At 41.5% G+C, this 26,362-nt stretch overlaps 3 protein-coding genes across 4 annotated transcripts in view; 1 reads left to right on the forward strand and 2 right to left on the reverse strand.

The window, feature by feature from the left end:
- Nucleotides 1-530: 530 nt before the first annotated feature.
- On the reverse strand, nt 531-5,386 carry LOC123288842 (vacuolar protein-sorting-associated protein 36-like). Of its 2 annotated transcripts, XM_070520584.1 has the most exons (6): nt 5,153-5,386; nt 4,547-4,612; nt 3,095-3,159; nt 2,383-2,467; nt 1,355-1,431; nt 531-1,267 (listed from the first exon to the last, which is right to left on the reverse strand). In XM_070520584.1, the coding sequence occupies exons 2-6, from the start codon at nt 4,595-4,597 to the stop codon at nt 1,174-1,176; spliced, it is 372 nt and encodes a 123-aa protein (XP_070376685.1). In that variant the 5' UTR covers nt 4,598-4,612; nt 5,153-5,386; the 3' UTR covers nt 531-1,173. The 2 variants fall into 2 exon arrangements, with proteins under 2 accessions (XP_070376685.1, XP_044633194.2); XM_044777259.2 differs by having other exon boundaries at nt 4,547-5,386.
- Nucleotides 5,387-5,835: 449 nt separating this feature from the next.
- LOC139046613 (mitochondrial ornithine transporter 1-like) lies at nt 5,836-13,401 on the forward strand. The gene is made up of 4 exons (XM_070520585.1): nt 5,836-6,350; nt 8,468-8,637; nt 9,612-9,770; nt 11,221-13,401. Exons 1-4 carry the CDS (start codon nt 6,166-6,168, stop codon nt 11,343-11,345), a joined length of 639 nt encoding a protein of 212 aa, XP_070376686.1. The 5' UTR covers nt 5,836-6,165; the 3' UTR covers nt 11,346-13,401.
- A 2,633-nt stretch (nt 13,402-16,034) lies between these two features.
- The window catches only part of LOC123288838 (phosphatidylinositol 3,4,5-trisphosphate 3-phosphatase TPTE2-like), a 50,015-nt gene continuing 39,687 nt past the window's right edge, over nt 16,035-26,362 (reverse strand). Inside the window, exons 14-17 of the mRNA XM_070520586.1 lie at nt 22,744-22,835; nt 19,932-20,027; nt 17,879-17,946; nt 16,035-16,300 (exon numbers count right to left, since the gene is read on the reverse strand). Of these exons, the coding sequence (XP_070376687.1) occupies nt 16,189-16,300; nt 17,879-17,946; nt 19,932-20,027; nt 22,744-22,835 (368 nt within the window). The 3' untranslated portion in view covers nt 16,035-16,188. The remainder of the gene's footprint in view (nt 16,301-17,878; nt 17,947-19,931; nt 20,028-22,743; nt 22,836-26,362) is intronic.

The following is a 26,362-nucleotide window of genomic DNA, read 5'->3' on the forward strand; positions in this document are numbered from 1 at the left end:
GTAATGCCGACATACTGTATGCTGTACCACAGTAACATATGAAGGCAGGCAAGTCCACTTGAAAACTCAAGCAATCTAAATTCAACATCAGCCAGTTTTTGTTACCTCGGTAATACTGTTTGGTGAGATAGTTTCTCCACACAACTTATGATGTGTGGGGTAAAGAAAAAAAATATTGCTAGAATGTGATAGAAATATTTTTAAAAGTTCAATGTTGAAACTCCTTAAGGGAAGGAAAAGGAGACATTTTACTTTTCCACTGTCTATGTTCCTGTCCTTGGCTTCGAGGTCAAAGAGCACCAAGGTTCCTGTTAAGCTAGTTCAAGCTTCTCCCAGCCCCTCCCCTGCACAACAATCCTGGGGAATTCCTGAGCGTCTGCTTCCCAAATTTGTAATCTTATCTCTGGGCATGTCTACACAGCTCTTTAATTCAGTTTCAAAATCCACAGTACTTTTTAAACAAAATGACATAGTTGCATTCTTTAAATGCCAGCTATGAAATCATCACTTAAAAAAAAGAAAGAAACTACTCAGATTATATATACGTAAGACAAATAAAATTCTCTCCCTTTTTAAGTGCTTTATTTGGTCTGCTGCAGACATGCGTATGGCTGCTTCCAAAGAAAAGCCCTTAGGAGGAGCTGCTGACAGCATTCCGCAGTTTGATATTTGTTCCAATGTTGTCAGGTTCTTAGACGACACCGTACATATGACTTGCTTCATGAAAACCCCCCAAAATGGGCACATTAGATACAGGAAAAAACCTTATTTATAATTCAGTGAATTTTTCTCACACCAAAATAACACTCTAACCTGTCCAAACATGCAACTTCTCCTTTTCTTCCCCCATGAACTAAATTCCTTTCCTTAAAAAATAGTCAGACTTGAGGATTGAGTGAAAAACTACCATATTTCAAGTTCAACTCTGAGGGTTCTTTACAACTGTAGCATGATTTCAAATTCACGTTGTCATTCATTTTTCTGTATTTTCCTATATTTATCCTAAATAACCTTCCTGGACCATTATATTTAGGGAGAAATTAAAAGGGTTTTATATTATACTGCAAAGTTCCTGTAAATGCTCAGTTTATCAGGGTTTACTCTGAGCTCAATGTCAGACAACCTCTACATGACGCAAAGATACAGACAAGAAGTATTTCAAATACAAAACCCTTAGCTCTGTGTCATAAATAAATTTGGGTAAAATCGCAAGCCTTCCGCGGAATCATCTCGGCAAAGATGGCCCATCTTCTCTGCAAGAAGCAACCTAGAAATCAAGAGGAAAAGCCACAATCATGTGTCTGTTCAGAAACACAAACTACAAGGTGTAATGAAGAGCAAGGACCTTACGTACCGTTCTTTGGCCAGGAGGACAGACATTCCTACGAGCTTGGCAAACTCTTCTGACGTTAGGGATCCCTTGTCTGAAACCTAACAGAAACACAGAGCAGAAAAATGTGATGGTGTGGACCGTCTAGGCGCCAACCTAAGGAGAGCGTCCACCAGTATACTCAGGAATAACGGACTGAATTTCCTACTAAATGTAAGAATATCCACTACAGAACCACCTCTTCTTCACTAATGTTTAATTCTGCAAAAGCTGAAGGACCCAGAACAAACAGAGAAGAGGTTAAAATATCACGAAGTGCATAGTAAAACAGTGCGGGAGTACAAAGGCGCTACAGTAAAGCTTAAAAAGAACTATTGGCTATTCTAAGAAGGAACATACGACAAATTCTAATTGAGTGCATATTACACGCTCCACTGAGGACCCTTATCTACAGATGTAGTTTAAAATATGTGGTAGAAATACCTATAGTCTTGGGATTTTCATCTAGCTTAAAATTAGAAGCATAATAAATATGAGTTATTCAAATTATACAGGCTCGCCGCAGAGGCTATGAAGGCAGTAATATTTCAAATATCCTAATGAGTAATATTAGCAGTTTGGCCAGCAAAAGCCATCTAAACTACAGTTGCTTTTCATATTTTTTGAAGCAATTATTTCACAAAACAACTTGTGATGTTTTATAATGCTGCTTATGTGGGTGTTACTGAAAGAAAAAGTTCAGTCATGGGTAACATTCTGATTAACAGAGTTAAGAACCTGTTCTCAACACTGGGCATCAAATGAAAAGAGAACGCCTCACTAATTCTATCTCCTTACTTACAAGACGTTACGAGTATCGGTAAGTTTCAAAAAGCTTTCAAAGTATAATTTTGATTACTATTTATTCATTAATGATAAACTGTTTTTAATTGGGTCTTCAAATGTTACTTTTTAGTAAAGTTAAATCCGAAAGGAAATCCTGTTTCTCAAGTTGCTAAGCATCGCGTCTTGGTAGCAAGCCCTAATAACCAGAGGAAGCCGGGTTCACATACTGTCTCCAAGGCTGAGGCCACCATTTCCTCTTCCTTGTGGGCCTGAAGCTCAATTACCATGACGCCGCTGTCGAAAACTCGGAGCCTACAAATCGCAGATGGGAGAACAAAGCCATGAATATCCGGGATTTTCAACCCCTGAGGAGGCGCAAGTATTTCTTGATATCTTTTATGCCCAGGTATGAGGGGAAGAATAACACAAAATAACCTTTAAAACATAACGACCACAAGCAACCATGGCATAACTAAAAAGCTCATGAATAAACAGGTAATAAAATTATGAACTATAATCCAGAGGCTTTTCTATAATCCAGAAATACGTATGGCTACTTTTTTTTAACCTGAGGATAAGGAAAATGTAATTCACAGCTCAATATTTGCACTTCTAAGCTTCCAGAAACTAACGCAAAATGTCTAGGGGAGGAGGCGCTGGTTACTCTGGCCTCATGGGAGGTGCCTACATTCTACTCTCACTGCCCTCAATCCACAGCCGTCAGACTACTAGCACCCGCAGGCCACGCCCAGCCCTAAGGATGGAGGCCAGAATGACAGAGATGCTTGTGGGCCCAGTGAATTCTGTTCACACGGAATGTAATTTCAAGAGGGGCGATATGGTGGCTGGCCCTGCAGGACGGCACCTGGCAGCGCTTGCCTGTCCACTCTGTGAGGAGCAGCGACTACAGCCAGCAAGGCCCCGCGGAGGACCTTTTACCTGAGAGGTAATTTCAGCGCTTCCAGCATCTTGCACGCATTCACTAAATCTTCTGGCGAGAGCAACTAATGGGGAAACAAATCCAGTTTACACTGAAAATTAATAGAGTGATGCTATATAATTATAATGACCACTGAAACAGAAGAGCAAACTTAAAGCATCGTTTATCAAGGATTTTAGGTAGCTTAATCACTACAAGGCAAAAAGGATTAACAAAGAAGCAGACTTCTACTCATTAAAGCAGTGCTATCCAACAGAAACAAAATGCAAGTCATAAATGTAATTTTTAATTTTCTAGTAGCCACATTAAAAAAATAAAAGGAAACAGGTGAAATTAGTTTTAATACGTACATTTTATTTAACCCAATAGGTCCAAAAATTCAACACATTATCAATACAAAAATTACTAATGAGATATTTAAGAATTCTTTATTCTGTACTAAATCTTGTAAAGTCAATGTATAATTTACACTTAGAGCACCTCTCAGTTTACATTAACTACACTTCAAGTTCACAGTGGCCACACGTGGCTAGCTAGCGGCTACCCTTCTGGACCACATGGCCTTAAAGACTCAGCCCATGTGGTGGCTGACAAGCACAGCTCTGAGTCACAAAGAATGGCTCCAGAGCCAGCCCAGCCTGGGTCCAAATAATTTGCCATGGTCAAATTATTTAATCTTTCTAAGCTTCAATTTCCTCTTCCCCAAGTTATCCCCCAGACAGGGACAGTAAAAGTAGGCCCCTCACTGAGTTATTGGGAGGCTAGATGAGGGAACCCTTGCAGAGTGCCTGGCGGATGGGGAACACTCACTGATGGCAGTTATGATGACTATTGAAATAAGAACAGAGCAGAGGCTTAGCTCATGGGGCAGGCTGAATGCTGGAGAGACAGGTGTGGGTCATTTGCATGGAGCTGACACCACAAAACTGATTTAGAGGGCACAACGGTGAGAACCCTGGAGGCCAAGGACATCTGGGTGTGAAGGGACAATGAGAGTTGAACAGCGGCTGCAGATTCAGAGCCAAAGAAGCAGGGCAGCTTTTTCTGTATCATTTACAGGCAATTGGTATCCAACCCAGTTAATTCAAACAGGTAACTATCACAGAGAAGGGGCATCACACTCAACCTTATTAATCACAGCAATACGAACACAGAACATTAGAGCTGAAAGGTATCTGTGCGTCCAAACCCTTATTTTAAAGGTAGAAAACCTGAGTCCAGAGAGGTTAAGTAAGCTACTCAAGGTCACTCAGCAAATCACTGGCAAAACCAGGAACAGAATCTACCTCCTAGACCCCAGGGCAGTATTCTATTCACTGCACCACACTGCTTCTCCAAATAGTTTTGATATTCACAACCCTTCCTCAAATTCTATTCACTATAGGGGAATTTGTACTATATTAAGAAAGTCTATAATTAGTTAAAAGAATATCTAAATATTCTATTCTTACTTCCATTCCTCGAGCTCGGTTTACTAAACAGTATACCTCTGTGAGTGACATTATTCCTCCTCGTCCCTGTTAAAAATGAAACAAAAGAAGTATTACGTTACACTTAGCACCAGTTGGCATTTAACAGAAATCACAATCAGAGTGAAATCAGAAATCATAAAATTTCTTAAGAAGCTTTTAAAAACTGTATTTACAAACAGGAAGACCTGTTCAGATACCCTGAGGCAATTCAAATTCAATACTTGGACTTGTCATTATTACTGTTTTAACATTTACTCAACGAAAAATGGGGCTCTCTTCTTTCATGTTTCAGAAAGTGTATTTAAATGTTTCAAGTTATTCCAACTAATAAATGAAAAAAATCATAGAATTAAATAGGAATATCACCATTTTACAACCCCTAATAAAGTAACAGATCTCCATAATGACTACCAATGGCTGCCAACATCACAAAAAAAGACGCTCAGACGTTATGCACCTCCTGATGCATGGTGCTGGTGACTGTGGCTGGTGGTACTAAACCCATAGGAGATGAGGTGAGTGCTTCCGCTTTTGGACTAATGTGCATTCATTCCTCCGTTTACATTTCCAGTATAGTCATTTTACCTACAACCCTCGAACTGCTGACGTGCACCGGCCTTATGCTCTCCTCTGGCACCATCACACCCTCATGCCGTCTGTTGCTGAGGTTGAGGTGGTCATCAGCTGACCTGGGAAATCTTTTTGCAATGGCAGCTTTTTGGTTAAAAATTTATCCTGGGTTTTCATCTGTGGCAGTTATATGCTCCACTGCTCCAGGTTGGATTTTGAGCATGTAGGCATAGCCTCAGAACCTAGTTTTATTTAAAGCTTAGTGGCAAATACACTGAAGTATTAATAGTGTATGTTTTTGGGTGATGGGACTATAGGTAATTTTTTCCTCCTCCATGGTTTTTGGTTTTGTTTTGTGTGTCACTGTGTTTCTTGTTCTGGCTGCTGTAACAAAATACCATTGACTGGGTGGCTTAAACAACACACATTTGTTACTCATACTTCTAGACGCTGGGAAGTCCAGTATCAAGGTGCTAGCTGGTTCCATGTCTGGGGGGGGCCCTCTTCCTGTTTTGCAGAGGGACCACTTTGCTGTGTCCTCACATGGCAGAGAGCGAGCACAGCCTAGCTCTCTGGTCTCTTATAAGGGCGCTAATCCCTTTGTGAGGACTCCACCCTCGTGACCTCATCTAAACCTAATTACCTCCTACAGGACCCTCCCCCCCCCCACAAAATGCCATCACATTGGGGTTAAAGGATTCAACAAAGGAATCTGGGGTGGGGGGCCCAACATTCAGTCCGTAGCGTTGTGACTGATAAAGGAGCATGGATCCTGCAGTCAGGCAGACCTGGGTTCGAATCCTATCATTGCCACTTAGCAGCTGTGTGACTTTGGGCACAACATGTATCATGTCTAAGTGTCGTTTTCTCCGTGTGGCAGTTGGGGTCTTGCTGTTCGCCTCACCGAGTTGCAGATCCTTCAATGAAACAACACATGCACGTTCCTGGTGGGCGCTCAGGAAGTGTTTCTCTCCCTTCATCTGCCCTCTCCTTTACCACTGAGTTTCAGCGCAGTGAGTGCTGCATGAATGAACGGCTGGACAGGTAACTGGTCTCCTGTGCTGTGTCCTTTCAGTGACCTGCATAATGCGGCTGCTGGTTCCTTCGCCTCCGCGTTTGCTGCCCTGGTGCTCTGCCCCACTGAGCTTGTGAAGTGCCGGCTACAGACCATGTACGAAACACAGATGTCGGGGAAGATAGCCAAAAGCCAGAAGTAAGCACCGCTTGGGCACAAACATTAGGTCTCGAGCATGTATTGAGTATTTTAAAAAATATATTGTACTAAAATTAAGTGACAGATATAGAAACAGATGTGTCTAATCCAAAATACTGTTTCTAGAACTTCTACCAATCAGAATAATTTTCTGAACGGACTATTTGTGGTGGTCGGACCCACCCCCCAGGCCACAAAACATCATAGACAGGTGTTTAATACCCCAGAAGTGATGAAGCCAGGAGCTTCTACCCCTTTTGACCGGTTGAGGGCATAAGGCATGATCCCCAGCTGTTTTTGGAGGCACATGGCGGACAGCTTTGGAACTGTGTGTGAGAACTGAGCCTTCATAAGGGCCGCTTTGGTTCTGAGATGAATATTTGATGCCCTTTCCCAGGTTTCACGTAGATGTTCAGGCTGATCACTTCAGATCCCAGCGGTAACTTTCTTTACGCCCCTCCCTAATCCTTCAAGCGGACCTGCAAAGGGCGCCAGTTCTGGGAACACTGAGCAGGACCGTTGTGAGCATAGCTGCCCTTCAGATCAAATTCCTCTCCAGCTCAGTCTTGAAAGATCCTAGTTACCCTGTGAAGGTGTATATGTCACGTAATATGATTTATTTGAATTGTAAAGCAATTTATTATCCTGATTAATCTCAAAACTTGCTTATTTATCTTCACATCTGGCTGACTGCAGTTCTGGGGGTGAATATTGCTGTGGTTAACTCAGACCCTGTCAATCCACTGGGGAAAATTGGTAGATAAATTGACCATTTTCAGAGTTACCAGTCCCCTTGCAGCAGCGAGGCTGGGGTTTGTAATAGAGCCCAATTTCCTGCACCCTTGGGATTCTTTGCAACCAATTTGAATCTATTATTCATAGCCCAGAGTCCAAAACTGTGAGTCTTTAAGACTTTTTATTGAGATAGTATGTGTACACAGTAACGCGAACACACACAGAAATCGTAAGTGTGAAATGAACATGCCTTTGTAACCAGTGCCCAAGAAGTAGGACGTTAATAGCCCCCAGAAAGTTGCCCTCATGCCCCTTGAAGTGGTTTAAGGTATTTTTAAGGAAAATAGTTAGGTCCAAAGGACTTAGGCAGATGGACAGCTTGCGTGAAAGTAAGTACTGGCTGACTGTATTTTGGGCATAGCAGTGGCCACGCAGGGGTGTAGAGTAGCTTGGGGTTAAGACTTGGATGGGAAGGTAGGCTGGCCGTGTCGAGTTGGGTTACTTTGTTACGTTCACATCCGAGGATGAGAGCAGCGTTGCAGGAAGGACCTGGCTGATGGATAATACCCGATGAAGCCTTCTGAAGTCCGAGGAAGGAAGATAATCATCAAAAGCAGGTGGCCTTTATTACCTCTGGGCTTGGTCCTTCATTGGTCCAAACTGAGTCACCTGCTCTCTGAGAACAAAGTGAGGAGTGAGGGGTCCGCCAGGCTGCTGAGTGTGCGGGTTCTGCGCTCTTCCTGCCACGGCGCACGTACTCGGGAAGAGGAGTCTAGATGGACGGGGTGCTGTGTTCCGGCTGCTGCAGGACTCGGATCTGCTTAATTAGAAAGCCTTGCACCCCTACCTCTCTAAGAACTAAGTCCTGGTGCTTCTTGCCTTACAGGAGCTGTAGCTCCATTCTTAGAATTTCTTTTGTCTTGCCTTAAAGTAATGTTTAATGTTACTTGCTCGTTTCCCTGCACTGACACAGAAAAAGACAAACCCTAAACACCTGAACCAATTTTCTCAGAACACAGCAGATCAAAAGAAAGGTTGGGGAGATAGAAATCGAGGGAGGTAAGGGACTGGGCAAATAGGATACCGTTTTATTCTTGCTGAGTTTGGACAACTCCTTATTGTAATTTCGCTTATTCTGTATTGAAAAATTGGATGTTAGCTTTTTTACATCTTTGATAATATGCCTTCTAGAAATGTGTGCTTCCATTTTAATGAGATTTCTTTACCCTGGAGTAGTTCAGGTGACAAAGGTTGTTATAAAATAGCTGTATCTGAGCTTCCCTGAGATTTCCTTCCCACAGCGGCCTTTTAGAATTCTGGTTCTCTGTTTACAGATTCAGCTGCTTCGCCTGCTGTAACTGTCTCTCTGTGTCTCCTCCCAGTACAGTTTGGTCTGTCATGAAGAGTATCCTTAGGAAGGATGGCCCCTTGGGCTTCTACCATGGACTCTCGAGCACTTTACTTCGAGAAGTACCGGGCTATTTCTTCTTCTTTGGTGGCTATGAACTGAGCCGATCGTTTTTTGCATCTGGGAGATCAAAAGATGAACTAGGTAAATGTATTTGCGTGGACGGCAGGTGGGTTGATGGTGTCCGCTTCCCGACTCTATGGTTGCTGCGGATTCCGTGCACTCTGCGCCGCCTTGTAGGGGATCCACCTGGCACTGGGGAGATTCTAAATCACAGAAAGTAACAGGGCCGAATGATTTCTAGCATCTTCTTCTGGGCTTCATAATTTCCTCAGGACAGGGGCTGGAGCAGCACATCCCAAACTTCTTCCCTAGAATAACATTTGTGAATTTCTTCTGGATCTATTTTCAGGAAGAAGAAATATAGAAATTACTTTTCCTGTGGGAAATTACCTATAAGTCAGCTTGCAATAAACTTAGAACTTGGTAATAAGTCTTGATAGTGTTTTGAGAGCAGTGAAAAGTGTAGTTCTTTCTAGTTTGTTCTGTTTAGCTGCTGGATACAACCATATCAATGTTTGAATCACATGGGTGATAACTTTTTTCTTGAACACCTCCCTTCATGGTTGGTGGACTTATTCTGGGGTTGGTCAAGCTCCCAGGCTTAACTGTCTTGTTTAATAAGACAACTTTGGTTTTTCATGGTAAAGGAAGAATCAGGGCTGTGGGGCATTAAGATAGTTAAGAGAAGGCTGATAAATGCCTCACCCTGCATTTCAGTGGCCTCTATTCTCATTCCTCCTGTAAGGCGTTGCCATGCTGCTGGGGGCCTGCTGATTCTAGGGGCCAGCCCTCCAAGGATGGCACAGGATGGCCACAGTGCCACAGTGATCAGCCTCAACATGACCCTCGCTCGGGCTTCTCGTCCTGGCATGATGAAGGGTAGACGCAGGCCACCAACCGGAACCTTATGCTCTTAGAGCTTCGACAGTCTCCTCAGGGAATTGTGTTTGCAGCGTTTTTGTTTGTACCTACCTCCGGCCACTGCCATTGGCCTCTGGAAATATCACATCAGCTGCCCTTGAGACAAAATACTGTTTGCTGATTTTCTTCTCTAGGCCCTGTCCCTTTGATGTTAAGTGGTGGCGTTGGTGGAATCTGCCTCTGGCTTGCTGTATACCCAGTGGATTGTATAAAATCCAGAATTCAAGTTCTTTCCATGTCGGGGAAACAGGCAGGATTTCTCGGAACCTTTATAACTGTTGTGAGAAATGAAGGTGAGTCTGGTAATGGCAGAAACAGGAGGTATGTTTAGAGGGGCTGGTCATTTCGGTGCTAGTCTCATTGAGGTGGTCAGGTGTGTAATTGCTTTCTTCCCCCGCCGCATATCCCTTTTCTAGTACTGTATATTAATCCACATTTGTGGATTTCTGTTTCCAACCCCCTGTCTTTAGTTTAGTTAGTTAGTTAGTTTAGTTAGTTTCATTACTCTCAAGAAAATTTAAAGTTCTTATTCCTAACCCCTGGCCCGGGTACCTGTCAGGATTCTTTGTTCTCAATAGCCTGGAGGGAATTGTTAACTAGGGGCTTTGTCTAAGGGAATAGGTGTTTTGAAGTTAGCACCACTTGTTTTACATAATGTATTATCAGAAAATGATCTCTAAGAACCACGAAGGGATTTAAAAGAATGTACAACATCCTTAATGCTAAGACTTCTGGAATTAGAAATGCACTAAGCAACTTCTGAAGGTAATTTGCTATCAATTTTTAGAGTTAAGCAGGAGGATAAAGATTTCCCAGTTAATGTTTGTTTAAAGCCAGTTTTATGCAACTAGTGAGTAAAGTTCTGTCCTTCCAGCATCCACTGTACGTCTTAAACCTTGGGATGTGAATGTCCCTGTCTTGATTTTAAGAGAGAGAGCAGGGGCCAGCTCCGTGGCTGAGTGATTAAGTTCGCGCATTCCGCTGTGGCGGCCCAGGGTTCGGATCCTGGGTGCGGACATGTCACCGCTCGTCAAGCCATGTTGAGGTGGCGTCCCACATCCCACAACTAGAAGGACCTGCAACTAAGATATACAACTATGTACAGGGGGGGTTTGGGGAAATAAAGCAGAGAAAGAAAAAAAAAGCACCATAACAATATGCAGAAATTGTTTCGTTTGTATCCCAAATAGAGTGCAGACATCTTGTACATTACTGATAGTAACCCCTCTTTGAATTTGCGTAACACTTTATGGTTTTACAAAGTACTCACACCTCAATTATCTAACTAGTTCTTCATAACTACCTTGGGCAGTGCTAATGCTAGAAACAGGTCTCTGACTTCAGTGCCGGTGCTCTTTCTGCTGGCCCAATGCCTCGTGGCCCTCACCCCCCAGGAGAAGCTGCAAGGCTGCTGCCTCCTGTGGCTCTGTGGTTGCCTTCTGTCTGCCCACGTGAGGCCTCAGCTCTACCCAATCCATTTACCAGAAGTTAACCAGGTGTGGAATTGCTATATGTTACCTAAGCATCAACCAGCTTTGCTGGGAGACCTGACACTTGTCCTGTTTCTGTTAGTTGATTTGTTTCCGTCAGTCCAGGGAAACCGGGAAATAAGTCTTTCCATCACTTGTTGGTTTTTAGTGCTATTGGCTGGATTTCTAAGTGTAAAAATATCTATGCTTTGCAGCTTTGTGGGGTGGCTCCAAGGAGGGGAGTCTCAGTCTTCCATCACCTTTTATCTTCTAGGAATAATGGCCTTGTATTCTGGACTGAAACCTTCTATGATCCGAGCGTTCCCTGCCAACGGGGCACTATTTTTGGCCTATGAATACAGCAGAAAGTTGATGATGAGCCAGTTTGAAGCTTACTGACGTGTTCTGGCGAACCTAGATCCAAATAGGCGTTTGAGGACTGCAGTTCATCTCAGGGTTTCATGGAGTACAAGACCAATGTGGAATTATTTTGATTTTGTGGGAAATTTGTTTTTGTCTTCTCTTCTTCTGCTTTAAATCTTCAGCTTTATGGAAGGACCTCTATTTTGCATCATGTAATTTCTGCTCATAATTGTATTGAAATAGAAAAGTTACTGCTCTTGTCCTTGGTGGGACTTTCAGGGCGAGCTGCTGGCCGTCTGTACCGAATCTGAAAGGCTAAATATAGTTATATCAGGGCTTTTGCGTAACCCTGTATGTGTACATGCAGTCTGGATGGCTATGTGTTGTGAGTGAAGCACACTTTGTTCCATGTTTGATCTCAAATCTCAGCAGGAAAACCTAGAGGCGTAAACCACGTTTCATAAAGATGGTTATAAGTGATGGCTTAAGCCATCCTATATGTAGGGTCTCTTTTAAAATCTGCTTAGCACCTATACTATACTAAGTGGTTAAAGTTTTTAAAAAGTTTTCCTGTGGTGCTTGAAAACTAAAATATCCATCTGTGTTTTAAAGAGGAGACCATACCTGCATACTGGTGTGGCTTCCATGTTCTTGATTTAAGTTTCAGAGTAGGCATCCTGGATTTTCCCAGGATGCTCTACTGTTAAAATAGTGCCATTCATTTTCTAGGTGGAATCATATTCTACACTCTGATGTCTTGTTGGGTTTGGCCTAGAGCATCAGGCCTTCGGGCAACAGCACGCCCTCCCCTGTGCCAACTTCCCTTCTCCTCTCCCAAAGAGCTTCCTGTCTGCTGGGCTTTAGGTTGAGGAAGGGGCTGAAGGGAGGGAGCTGTGCTGCTGTGCTTTGTGAAGTCAGCTTGTGGCTGACAACAGCCCTTAGCTTCTGTCTTGCTCCTGGTCTGGGTGGGATTCCAGAGTATTGTGTTGGACCATCTATGGGCTGTTGATCTACTTTGAGCCTCTCACTCATTACCTGCACCAATTGGAAACCCATCCAGGGAGCAGAGCGCCAAAGCCAAGAGAAGCCCTCGTTCCCTGTCTGGTGACTGAGTGATGGGGCTCATGGGTGGAGTCCTCCCATCTCGGACAGAACTAGACACAGTGTAGTGTTTGCACTCCACTGTGAGTAATGTCTGGGCTGACCCATTCTAACATGTCTCAGGATCCATACTGCTTGCCTTGCTTTTACAGTTTCGGAGCCTTTCACATTTGGTACTGGCAGTCAGTGAATTTTAATGATGACCATGTGGGGGTGTGACTTTATAAAGCAAGGAAACAGGAAAAGTCGTTTTGTTAAACTCTGCCATGTATGTGTACTAACCACAACAAAAACCCCAGTTCATCCGATCCCCAGACTTGGGGATGGGCAGCTGCTCCTTGGCCACCTGGTGTAAGAGAGTCCTCCTCGGCACCACTAAAGCAAGCTGCCTCACTCCGTGCCGCTCCAAGACCAGCAAGGGCTCTCGCAGTAAAAAGTGTTCTTAAGCAGCCTGTGAGACTGAAAGCAGGCAGCCTGACAATGTTAATAGTAGTCCATACCAGGTGTGTCTGTCCCTGTTGGCAGAATGTAAATAATTTTTCTACCTTGCTTTTCTCTCCGTACTTAAATGGTCAGTAGCTACTGAGGGGTGCCTCATCTCAGCAGTCTTGGCTTGAAGCGAAGTAGAAAATGGGACTGGCTTCCAGCAGGAAGTGAAGTGCTTCAGAGTCTGTGGTCCCCCAGCCCGGCGCCTGTGGGTCATCTGGGGGTTAGCCCTGTCGGCAGCAGACCCTCTCATGTTGTCCTTTAAGGATTGAACTAAGTGTCTTCAGTAGAAGCCGTCTGAGGCAAGGAAGAGTGAGTGGGAGTAAGGAATGGAAACCAAAGTCAGGAGAATTTTTTTTTCATTCTGTTTGCTTAATTCATGGTTCAGTATTTGGGTACAATTTGTACCATTTCAGATTTGTACTCCAGACAAAAATATAGTAACTTGAAATATTGTGTTTAAAGAAATTCTATTGTTCTATCATCATTAAATTATTTACCTAATATTTGAGCATATGATGAGTTGTTTTGTTTAAGTACTTTATATCCATGCAAAGAGCTAAGTGACGGTGATGTTTGAGGTGTATTTAGTAATATTCCGAGGTGGTGGTTTTCTTGCAACAAGCATTGGTTTTTGTCAGCAAGATTCCTGATGTAAAATTATTTCACTGTAGGTAAATGGACCAAAATACACACTTTTTATATACACTGGCGGTATGAAACTTGGCTCTCTGGAATCACTCCCCCTGCACCAGGCTGTGGATGGGACGGGACTGATTTGGCAGGATGCCATTCTATCTTTTAAAATAGTTAAACTTCTTGCTATTAAGTTTTGGATAATTCTATTTCAGATTAGTAAATTCTGTTTAAGAAAACCAGTATTATTCTGATGTATTATGATGGAAGTTTCTTGCATTGGTCAAAGAACGCTTCACAGTGGGTTTGAGGAAAGCAATACCCAAGAGGCCCTAAACCAGTTCTTGTTAGGTGAGCAAAAGCAGGGGAGTGTGGTGACTCAGAATTGCCAGAAATCTTGATGCATTTTGGAGGATTAGGGGAGAGAAACCCCAACTGTAGTCCCCTTTATTTCTAAAAGCCAGGTTCTTAAAAACTGCGCTTTCCTTCCCTTGTTGTTGGCAGTATTGAGAAAGGTGACTGGCTCGGTTGAAGAGTGAGATCGCAGTTTTTCCCCATTCCCCTAAGCCCGCCGCCGCCTCTGCCCTCCGTGGGTTGTTGCTCCAGGAATTTTAAAGGAAACCGTACAACGTATTCTGCCACAACACGTTTCTGTCACACAAATACAGGGAATAAAGTAGTCATAACGTGGAAGGAACTTGAAAGCATGTTCCTCCAAGACCTCTTCCTCCAAGGGGAGCCTGATTAGGGGAGTAAAATGACAACTTCTGTCAGAAAAGCAGACAGCCTTCAGCTAGGCTGCTGCACCGGTAGCTGGGACCCTTTGTGGGCTATTTTGAGGGGAAAAAAGAGCACCATAACCAGGCAGCCTGCCAGGATTGCACGGCTTTCTGTGCCACCATGATGCCCAGCGGCTCAGAGTTCTACTCCCATCTGTGCCGCTCTGCCACCCACCAGCCCTTCTCTAAAGTACGGCTCTAGGTCCCCTTTAAAAAAGATACCTACGATGGCAACTGCCAGATAGTCTGAGCTGCCAACCTGGGTGGTGAGTGGTTAGCATGCCGGTTACGAAGTTGCTTAGTTGGAGTGGTCTGTCCCAAACCCTATTTTTTCCCCACGAACTTGTTTTTCTTTTTTTTTTAGTGTGCTTTTTGCCGAGCACAAGGTTTTCAGGAATGAGTACACTGTTTTAGCAGAGGCACCGGTTCTTATCAGTTGCTACCTCTCACTTCTTGATAAATTCAACTTGGTCTAGACTGTTGAGAGCCTTGCCAATAAAAGGAAAATCACTCAAGGATAATTTAAATAAAGCCAAAATAGAACTGTTTTCAAGGACAATTATGGCCCTGAGATAAAGTTGCAGTGAAGGTACTTAGAATAAAATAGCACCCAGTACCAATGAGAATATGATTTCCGGTGGACACAGGGCTAGCGTGTGTTTATGACAGAAAGGTGACCTTTCCTCGCAGTTCCACATCACCCGAGTGAAGTCGGCTGTGAGTAGGGGTGGGTTGTAAAATAATCTAGATTTGCCCAGGCAAATATTTCCTTCGGCTTCACTTATGATGTTACACAAAAGCAAAAGTTACTGAGATTCTTTATCCTTCATGTTTACCAAGATTCTGTTAGCCTCCCCGATGTCTGCGCCTGTAGAATAAAGGAAGCTCGTCACACCGTGCGGTGCTTGGGGCAAGAGAGAAGTGTGTGTTGGGGGAGGGGGACTGCCTGTGGAATGGTTCTTGGGGTTTGAAACAGTCTTTGCTGCCAATGTGATGTTTGCTAACAGACAGTTTGTAAATCAAGTGGAGGAAGAAAATAGGGATTGCCTTTCTAATAAACCTGAAATTACAAATGTGAAAGCAGGGAATACATACTTGTTCAAAAATATATAAGTAAATGAAATAAACCCACAGTATTGGGGAGAATCGCATTTTTAAAAATCTCGATTATTTTGATATGAAAGTTTTATTTCAAAGTTCTTAAAAGTGGTAACTTTTAATGTTCCTGTTAGTGCTGTTGAGTCAATTCTGACTCCCAGCAACCCTGTGGACAGCAGAGCAGAACCCTGCCCGGTCTTTTTGTACCATCCTCTCGCCTTCCAGCGCTCTATCAGACAATTCTCCGCTGCTCTTCACAGGGTTTTCATGGCCAATTTTTTTGGAAGTGGGTGGCCAGGCCCTTCTTTCTAGTCTGTCTTAGTCTGGAGTCTCTGCTGAAACCTGTCCTCCATGGGTGACCCTTCTGGTATTTGAAAAACTGGTGGCACAGCTTTCAGCATCACAGCAACATGCAGCTGCCACAGTATGACAACCGACAGATGGGGTGGTGTGGTTCCCTGACCAGGAAACGAACTCAGGCTGCAGTGGTGAGCACGCTGAATCTTAACCACTAACCCCCAGGGCTGGCGAGTGTTCCTGTGTACTGTGTTCCAAATTTATCTCAATACAGATGAAAACTATGTGTGAAGTATATTCCTTCAAAGAAGAAAAAAAAACTGCCACTGACATTTTACCTTTTATATTTGTAATAGATTTCTTAACACACGTACATATATGTAAATAAAAGTACACTGTCAAAGAGACAGGTTTTTAAGATGTCAACGTGCAGTAGGGATTGAAAAGACGTGATTCTATCCTGGAAAGGACACTGTGCTCAGTCAGACGTTAGTTCTGGCTTTAAAATATATCTCGACTGCAAACTTTGGACCGTAAATTTTCCATGTCTTCTGTTTATGGGGATTATCCAGTTCGCTTCTTGAAAGATAAAGCCTAGAATAGAAAAAAAATCATTACGTTTAATTTTGGGCTAAGAGGAAAGCCATGCAGCCGGGCCCGCTTGTTAGAGCTTTAGAAGAGACCTGGCCACCGTTAGGCTCAGCCCCTTCTCAGAGCCCGTCCTCCCACCTTCTCTAGGGAGACGCAAAGTATCTTAATCCTCAGTAACACAGCAGTAACAACATGTCGTCGATTCTTTTAACATTGCCTGTAATGGAGTTAATGACATCTGGGTTTAATAAAATAAGTTTCTATATGTGACAAATCAGCCAGAGAGACTCGATGTGTATTAAAACCCAGTAATAAAATACTGAGTGTCTTTTAAATGATGAAGCTGGCATTTTCAGCTGATTAAGAATCTTGTAACTAATAAAAACAGCTTTGCTAGGTAGTATGGAAATTTAAATGTCAAATCTTTAGAAACACATAAGTGAGGAGAAAAGTCATCTTTTTTTTGCCTCTCCTATATGATTATGGTGTTTTAAAGGAAAAAACTGTTCTTAGCAAGAACCACTTTTCAGGAGTAGCATCAAGTGACGTTCTGCCCAGATGTCTATATGAGGGACTTTGTTCCTGTTAGGAATCAAAGTTTATTGTTTGCAAACATCTAGGGAAAAAATTGCTAGAAATTTTCCATTAAATCCAAAGTTCAGTCTATCAGAACCCATTAAATGTGTGTCGTTGTAAGTGTGTAGGCTGGATGTTCAGTTCAGTGTTGCCTCACTGGACTTGTGTGATTAGATGTAGTTCAGGGTTGAAGGAAAGGCTAGGCTTGCATGTAGTGAGAACTATCAATTCATGCCACGTACAGTCACAACCACTTCTTCAAAACTCACCTGCACCATGTTTTGAATATTACTTTCCTTTTGTATTTCATGGTATGGTGATACCAATGATCTGAAATTTTCAGCACCACAAAACATACTCCTTAAAGTGAAGAACTTATAGACTCAGGAATGAGTTTCCAGATATGGTAGAAGATTCTTTGGAATAATAATCTTCAAATCAATTAATTTTTAGAAAAGCTTTCCCAATTTAGTTATTAGAAAATCATTTTAAATGGGAGACTATTAATGATTTTTTTTTAGCTGTCTTTATGGTACTTATTGTGTCTTATAACTTCTGCCATTGATATAAATGAGTCAATCAGCTTTTAAACTAGCTGAAGCCTTGCTAGGTGATGCCTTCTTTTGGAAGAGAATTTGGTGGTGGCCGGTCATCAGTAAATCAACACATACTGAGGACCTGCCATATTCGAGGTACTGAGCAGACTCATATTAAACTTCCATGGGAGGGATTTACCACCACACCCGAGATCTGATTATAATACATTTTAACTTATAATGCAGTCCTATGGTATAGACCTTGAGGATGATGCAACAGGGGGTCTCAAGAATAACCATATTTTTTAAATACTCAGATTAAGATGAGTAAGGCAATGAAGAGTGGTGACTAGAGGACTTTTTGGTTTCTATAAATTGAGCTTATGGTAATCAGCAAAAGACTTGCCATTTCACCTTACACATACATTGAAGATGAAGCCATTTCTACTGGATTATATCATAGCCATACCTGTTTTTCATGAATGATGTATGAAACCAGAAGAAAAACGGGCATTTGTCATAGTACTTAGGAATATTCTAAAAAGACATGGTTTAAAAATAAAAGGTTATTTTTCATAGTAAAATTGATACCAAGAACTAATCATTCCAAAGTGATTAAAATTCCTTCCTTTATTCTTGTTTATCAAACAATTGTAGCCATTAAATATGCAGCACTTACAGTCTTTAACATTACACTTAACACACAAAGGAGAAGGCTTTAAGAGACGGCTCTTTTTTTTTTTTTTTTTGAGGAAGATCAGCCCTGAGCTAACATCCGCCACCAATCCTCCTCTTTTTGCTGAGGAAGACTGGCCCTGAGCTAACATCTGTGCCCATCTTCCTCTACTTTAGATGCGGGACCCCTACCACAGCATGGCTTGTCAAGCGGTGCCATGTCCGCACCCGGGATCCGAACCGGTGAACCCTGGGCCGTCCAAGCAGAATGTACGAACTTAACTGCTGTGCCACTGGGCCGGCCCGAGACTGCTGTTCTTTTGCTGTTTCTACCAAAAATTTCAAGGAAATCTATTTTTTCTGTGATAGGTATTTATAAATGTAGACAGTGGTCTTTTAATCTGGTTTAGATAGTGCTAAACAGAATCTACTAAGGATCTATGATTATTTATGCCCAAATATATTGTCCATTTCTACAAGGAGCAGCTGCATTGGATAATTAACCGTCATTATTGATGATGCTAAAAATACCTAAATTTTTTGAAAGTGCTTTCATCTCATGGCCCTGGAAAATCACAAAGGCCAGGTATTACTAATGTCCCCTGGGTCAATGCCGTTACACCAGTGCTTCTGCTTGGTGTAGAGACCACTGATAGAGAATCCAAACTGGTCCATTATTCAAGGGGTAACCATCCACTGTGGGAACAATCCAGGTCACTTGCTTCAACATATTTACCATTTCAGTACTTAACAGATTCTCTCCCAACAGGGAGCAAGCAGCAGCTGAAGGAAGGCACAGGAAATAAGTTTTAAATTGATCAGCATATTTACTTATTGGCAGTTCTCTTTGGTGATTTAATAGGAAGATGAAACTACTGAGGCTTAGAAATTTGTTATATACAGAATAATACACATTTTTTTTGAGGAAGATTAGCTCTGAGCTAACATCTACTGCCAATCCTCCTCTTTTTGCTGAGGAACTGGCCCTGAGCTAACATCCGTGCCCATCTTCCTCTACTTTATATGTGGGACGGCTGCCACAACAGGGCTTGCTGAGCGGTGCCATGTCCGCACCCAGAATCCGACGGTGAACACCGGGCCGCCGAAGCAGAACGAGCGAACTTAACTGCTGCACCACCAGGCTGGCCCTACTCACACATTTTATGACTATCAATATAAACTATATACGTGATATTCAGAGTAATGACAATGGCAGACGTTCAGTTTTTCATAAAGTAAATATTAGATTAAAACTACCATTTACAATGTATTATAAATCAATTCAGAGGAAAATAAAATCTCCCTCACTTTAAAGTATTTTGTAAATTATGGGGAGTGAAGAATTTTTTTTTTTTTTAGTTTGGCACAAGCTAGTGTTATTTTTTTATTTTTTTAATTTTTATTTTTTTCGGATGTACATCATATTTCAAATTCTGTATACATTACATCATGTTCACCACCCGAACACTAATTATAGTGCATCCCCTTGGGGAGTGATGTATTTTAAAGATACAAAACAAAAATGTGATCACTGCTATAGAGTAAAACATACCTTTGTTGTTTTAACATCTTGGTTTTTGTATTTTTTTCTTATTTGAAAGTTAATCCATGCAAATTGTATAGAATTTAGAAAAAACAAATGAGCAAGAGAATTTTAAAATTACATATGCTTTTCTTTTAAAAAAAGATTATAGATCTGACTTGTTGCTTTTCTTTTCTCCCTCTCCCTGGCTAGGGATTGACATCTCCTATCATCTCCCTTATTGGGAATTGTAGCAAAGGAAATCCCAAACCAGAATCAAAGACCAGACAAGAATAATGGCATAGGTTGTTTCTTGATTACTCACGGAGGAAGAGAAAAATTGCACTTTCACGTCGTCATACAGAGGTGGACAGTTAACTGGAGTAATTATCACTCTGTCTGTTTCCACATCATGATGTATCTGTGAATGAATACATGGAGTTCAGAACTATAAACCTAGCTAATAATGAGATAATGAGTAGAACAGCGAAGTTCACATTCACTTATTGAGGCTTCCTATATTTATTGAGTACTCTTGGTCTCATAGCCCAATCACATGTATATCTACACGTTAATCATTATTTCTATAAAGTTGCAATACTGTTGTTTACATTTTTGAAAGGCCAACATATCTGAGGGTTATGGTGGGGCACTGTTGAAAAGCAAGTATTCAATTTTCTATTAGAGGTTTACCCAGTAAACTTTACTGTTGAATGTGTGTCACTCAATTTTCATATATTAGGAACATGCTAAGAAGCTCACTTTTAAAGTTGATATTCACATTCAAAAAGCAATGCATAATTGGTCACGTTCTATCCAAAATGTTGTGATTGCTGATGGGATCATAGGCCTTGTTCCTAGCAGACTGCTGGATGGAGTGGCCAAAGATATGTCAAGTTTCTGGAATGAGCAACTTTGAAGCTATTCTGAATATTTCTGTTATTGCTTCATCCTTGTATGATAGTGGCACCACAGTGAGAAAGGTCTATACTAGACCTTGTGAAAAATACAGAAGAAGGTGCAGACTCAGTTGATGCTTCAGGGAGCTATACACATAAGGAACAATAGTAGCATGGCATATAATGACGTGTCAAGTTGTATGATGAAGACTGAGTGTGCTGTTGTGTGCTTCAGGGGAGGTTAACCAGAGGTATAGAATGAGAAAGCTTCACTAAGGGGGTAGAAATTGAGTTGGGCGTGGAAGGACTTGTATAAATGAAGAAGAGCATTGAAAAGATAATCCAGTTCAGGCAGGAGGCAGCTGGGGGTGGGGGATGGGGCCAGAAAGGGGAAGGGGGAGGAAAGACCAACAAAAATATGAATCAGACATTATTGTGTTCCAAAGGCCAAAGGGGACCCAGTCTACTTGGAGTGGAGACTGCAGGTCAAGTTATGATGGAAATAAGCTCAGGTATGATAGGGCTGTATCTTGAGAGTTGAAGAGCCAGGGAAATAAGAAGGAAGTTGTTGAAGAATATGGTGGGGCATTTCCTTTGTGACAAAGTGGCCTGATAATTATCACATATAACATTTATTTAGTGATTAATAGCTCACAAAGCAACTTCAACTATATTATGTAATTTAATCCTCACAACACTTGAGATGTAATCTTTATTTTACAGATAAGAATACTGAGCCAAATATAGTAACTGGCTTTGACCATGGGCACGCAGTTTGTCTTCTGCTCTACCTATAAGCTTTTCACAATGAGAGCAGTATTTCAGGATGCATATTGCAGGATCCTATATACTGCATTATAAGGAGAAAGAAAAGGTAAGGAGATGATTGTAGAAATCTAGGCGTGAGCAAATGAGGTCCTAGACTAGGTGGTAGCAATGGGAACAGAAAGGAAGGGAGAGAGTGAAGAGAGATTTCAAAGGTATAATCAGCGGGAATTGGTGACTAACTGAATATAGGGGGCCAAGGCAAAGAGAGAACCAGAGATAATACCAAATTTGAAGGCCTGAGCGAGAGAATGCTGGTGTCATTTGCAGAAGCAGAGGAAAAGCTCATTTGATAAATACATATTGACAAATGTGTTTGAATTGTTAGGGCAGAGACTGTCCATGTTGTAGCTCCAGTATCTATCACACAGTGGGTGCTCATAAATATATTGAGTGAATGAAAGAAAAAAATTATAGTTTAAGCCAGGGGGATGGATGAACAGAACCAACAATAGAGTATGTGTGGAGAGAAGAGCAGAAAGCCAAGGATCAGGCCTCGGTGAGTGCCCTCAGTTGGGAGGGGGGCACAAAAAGAAGGGAAAGGAGTGCTGTTGGAGAGGTAATAGTAGAACTAGAGACAAAAACCTGAGAATTTTAAAAGTTAATTTTTCTTAGACCCATTAAGGAAGCTTGCTTATTGCTTCAGAAAAGGTCCATAGTCTTAGGCATTTCTCCAACATGTAAGAAAACATTGACTACCAGCTCCCATTGCTTTAGGTAAAGAGATTCCTCTTGCATTGTTTCTCACAGAGCAGTTCCATGGGACATCTGAGTTAGAATGACTTGGGACATCACTAAGTCTAGAGATTCCTGGGCCCCATTCCAAATTTCCTGAATTATACTTTTGGGGTGCAACCTAGGAATCTGCATCTTACAAGCTCCTAGGTGATTTTCATGCACACTAAAATTTCACAATCAGTGCCATCCAATAAAAGGACCATGAGGCAGCATCCCACAAAGCACAACCAGAAGAATCTACAACTAGAATATACACCTACGTACCGGCAGGGGGTGGGGGAGAGGCCTTTGGGGAGAAGAAGAAGAAAAAACAAATAAGATTGGCAACAGATATTAACTCAGGTGCGAATCTTAAAAAAAAAAAAAAACCAAAAGGATTCCTTTAAAAAGAAAAAATACTCTGGTAGATTCCTGGGAAACTGCTTGACATTTATGGAAAAATGAAAGACAATGCAACACTCTGAACTGAAAATATATTCTGGAAAATGCCCTGAAAAAACTAGTTTGAACAGTGAGTTTAATTTAGCTCTGACTAGGGACACTCAGTCGGATGGTAACCAGAAAGCAACTTGGCCTCTCTTTGTGGTGAGCACTGGTCTGGGGAGGTCAAGATGCTGATTTGACATTGAGATTGAGACAAATACCAGAATTTTCAGTTCATGTGCTTTCTCTTACCCTACAGTTCTTGGAAGCAGCACAGACAAAGACAATCCTTTTACGCATTATTATTTGTACTTTCAGATCACGTCCATTTCCATTTCCAACACCTGAATGAAATTAAAAAGTTAGGCTGGTTAGAGCAAAGATCAAAATGTCTCCCCAATTAAAATTATGGATTAAAACGAGAAAAGATTATCCCAGCTAACAACGTGTCAATATAGAAACATTTGGGACATGCATAGATTTTGTCTTTGAAGGACAAGGCTTTAAGCCCAAATCTGTCTCCTAAAGCAGACATTATAAGGCTGGAGAAAAATAAAAAGTCATATAGGTCAGCTTCTAAGACTTAGAATCTCATCTTTTCATCTTTCTAAGAAAAAAAAATAGAAAAGGTGACTTGCAACCTTCCTTGTTAATGTGTTTCTTTCTTCAGACTTCTAATCATGATGTTTCTTAACAAATTTAAGTCCAGTTCTTAGCGCAGTCTCTGAAAATATCGAATAGCTGTATCCAAACATTTCTGCGGTGCTCAGGATGTATTTACAGACAGATGGTTTCTTGCTCCTTTTTCAATTCCAATGGCCCACTTCCCTTAGCATTTCCTCCAAGGGCTGGTTTCTCAAGCCTCCAATTAATTTTTATTGTTTTCCTTTCAACCCTGCATATTTCACTTAAATATGCATGGAACTAAAGGTACAAAACTAAAACAAATATTCAAATAAAGTCATATAGTAATCATTCTTTTTTTTTTTTTCCAAGGAAGATTAGCCCTGAGCTAACTACTGCCAGTCCTCCTCTTTTTTGCTGAGGAACGCTGGTCCTGAGCTAACATGCATGCCCATCTTCCTCTACTTTATATGTGGGACGCCTACCACAGCATGGCGTGCCAAGCGGTGCCATGTCCACACCCAGGATCCGAACCGGCGAACCCTGGGCCGCTAAGAAGCGGAACATGTGCACTTAACTGCTGCGCCACCAGGCCCCCCCATATACTAATCATTCTTGATTGTTCATCTTATATTATGTTTGTGTTGCTTTCTCTAATACCGTATTATTTTTTTTCATGTTTTTTTATAGCCTTTTTTTTTTTTTTAAGATTTTATTTTTTTCCTTTTTCTCCCCAAAGCCCCCCGGTACATAGTTGTATATTCTTTGTTGTGGGTCCTTCTAGTTGTGGCATGTGGGACGCCGCCTCAGCGTGGTTTGATGAGCAGTGCCATGTCCATGCCCAGGATTCAGACCAACGAAACCCTGGGCCGCCTGCAGCGGAGCATGCGAAGTTAACCACCCGGCCACGGGGCCAGCCCCAAATACCGTATTATTGATTTGTCATTAGGAATCATGGTTTCTTTGCCTCAGCTCCCTCTGTCCTATTCCAGTTGCAAATCTTCTTCCTACTGATGTCTACCAGAGATCAGTAAAATGTAGAACTAAACTAAGTCAAATGCTTATCACATGACAAGAAAAGGGCATTGATTTATAAGCTTAAATTAATTCTCACACCTTTAAAATTTTTTAAATAATTGAAGTATACTTACATGACTTAAAAATAAAAGGTAAAACAGATGAAGTGAAAAGTCTCTGTCTCACCCATCTTCCTGTTTAGTTCTCCAGCCCCAAATAGATAATCGCTACTATTAGTTTCTTGCTTTTCATGCATACATAATCAAATATGAATATATATTCTCCCAGAGAATTTTATATGTGTACACACACACAAATATGAATCCACATTACTGCCCCCTTTTGTCTTACAGAAATTGTTGCATACCATAGTACTGTCCTGTACCTTGCATTTTTTTAACACACATTAAAAATTTTATTTAACTCCTTAATTAATAAGGAACCAGTAAAATGTTACAGCTGGTTCAAAGTACTGCACATTTATAGGCAAATAAGGAATGATGAATTTACAGATATAAAACTGTCAACAATCAATCACTTTTCACTGAACACAACTAATTTGCGTTTCTATGTACAAAAATTATTTGCATTATTATCAGTTTTCTACAACTTACAGAGTTGTAGAATAGCTTAAAGACCATGAGAGGTGGAGGGAACCACGGAAGGGCACCCTAGACAAGATACTGCCTGTTTCAAAGTCTTCCACACTTTTTCCTGACAGTCTCCCATCCCCTTTCTGTTGTGATCAAAACAATCTGAAAGGAAGATTATTATTCCAAAAGAAGGCTGGTGTCATTAGGTTTGGCCTGATGATTTACATGGTGCAGCAAGAATTTTAACTTCCCATAGAGGCCTTCTTAAGTTGGCCCCACAAGCCTAGACCCACATTGTACTGAACAGCTGCTATGGTCACAACTTTCTATCTGGAAGTCTTCATGAGGAATCTCAAATTGGACTTTTAAAATCCTCTATTTTATGTTAGCCCGAGATTAGGAAACCAAATGCATGAAATTCTCCATTTTTCACCTGCAGTACTTAAAAATTTGGGTTAGTTCCTCTGTTCACCACATCTGCACCTTATGGTTTTACTAAATGTCTCCACAGAGTTTAAATAAAATTCAAGATATTAAGAGAGAGGTCACAGTCTTAGGATACAATATCAGACTGGAACAACATATGAAATTCTAGAACTTATTAAAAACATTTCTAAGCTTAGGATTTTGAGAAACTAATCTTATTCTCATTGTTCATATTAGAGAAATGCATTAAAACTCCATTAAACTAGGAGGCCGCCCCGTGGCCGGGCAGTTCAGTCCGCGCGCTCCGCTGCCGCGGCCCAGGGTTTCGCTGGTTCAGATCCTGGGTGTGGACATGGCACTGCTCGTCAGGCCACGTTGAGGCGGCGTCCCACATGCCACAACTAGAAGGATGTGCAACGAAGATATATAGCTGTCTACCGGGGGGATTGGGGAAGATAAAGCAGAAAAAAAAAAAAAAAAGATTGGCAACAGCTCAGGTGCCGATCTTTAAAAAAAACTCCATTAGACTAAATGCCTGTTTGCCTGTTTTGAATAGTTTAATACTCACAGAAGTTTGTATAGATACTGTTATTCCCATTGTTAACAAAGAGGAAACTGAGGCAGAGTGTGCACTCAGGTACCATACAGGCTCTCACACCATCCAGTTGGTCTATAGTTGGGTTTAAATTTCTTAGAGGAAGAAACTGCTCCAACAGCCAACTGTGTTGCCTCTCACTCTGTGGAATAAAGCAGCCTTGCAGTCTAGTGTGCAGGGCCCCACTGAGTGTGGGAAGGAAGGGGAGCAAAGCGCTTCTGACCTCTACTGGGCAGCCTCCTGCTAGAACAGGCTATGTTTCTAGGCTTTGCCTGCATGATGCTTGCTTGAAAATCTAGACCAAAATTTCCCACAGAAACAATGCTACTAGGTTGAAGTTGGTTTCAGAAGCCAGAAACCTACATAATCTGTTTGTGGTAATCCACCAAAATTCCTCACCACCACCTCTTGGTGATGGTGATATGGGTGGGTGTGTGTGCATGGAGGAGGTATGTAAATAATTTGAAAAAAGCATTTTATATTTTAACAACTGTAATCTATCTTTTCAACTATGTAGTTTATATATATTTATTTAAAGATTCTTTTATCTGTAAATGATTGGATGAAATGTTAAAAAAAATAAATATCTAGATCTTACTTTGTGTGACTCTTCAGA

Source organism: Equus asinus, chromosome 11 (genome assembly GCF_041296235.1).
Source record: "Equus asinus isolate D_3611 breed Donkey chromosome 11, EquAss-T2T_v2, whole genome shotgun sequence".
Lineage (NCBI taxonomy): Eukaryota > Metazoa > Chordata > Mammalia > Perissodactyla > Equidae > Equus > Equus asinus.

Bases quoted from the DNA above. Each gene is read 5' to 3' on its own strand.
- LOC123288842 (XM_070520584.1), bottom strand. From the start codon at position 4,597: ATGTCACTCACAGAGGTATACTGTTTAGTAAACCGAGCTCGAGGAATG. The intron at 3,160-4,546 runs GTAAGAATAGAA...TTTCCCCATTAG, and splicing joins ACCGAGCTCGAGGAATGGAA to TTGCTCTCGCCAGAAGATTT. The intron at 2,468-3,094 runs GTAAAAGGTCCT...TGCGATTTGTAG, and splicing joins GCGCTGAAATTACCTCTCAG to GCTCCGAGTTTTCGACAGCG.
- LOC139046613 (XM_070520585.1), top strand. From the start codon at position 6,166: ATGAACGGCTGGACAGGTAACTGGTCTCCTGTGCTGTGTCCTTTCAGT. The intron at 8,638-9,611 runs GTAAATGTATTT...TTTCTTCTCTAG, and splicing joins GAGATCAAAAGATGAACTAG to GCCCTGTCCCTTTGATGTTA. The intron at 9,771-11,220 runs GTGAGTCTGGTA...TTTATCTTCTAG, and splicing joins AACTGTTGTGAGAAATGAAG to GAATAATGGCCTTGTATTCT.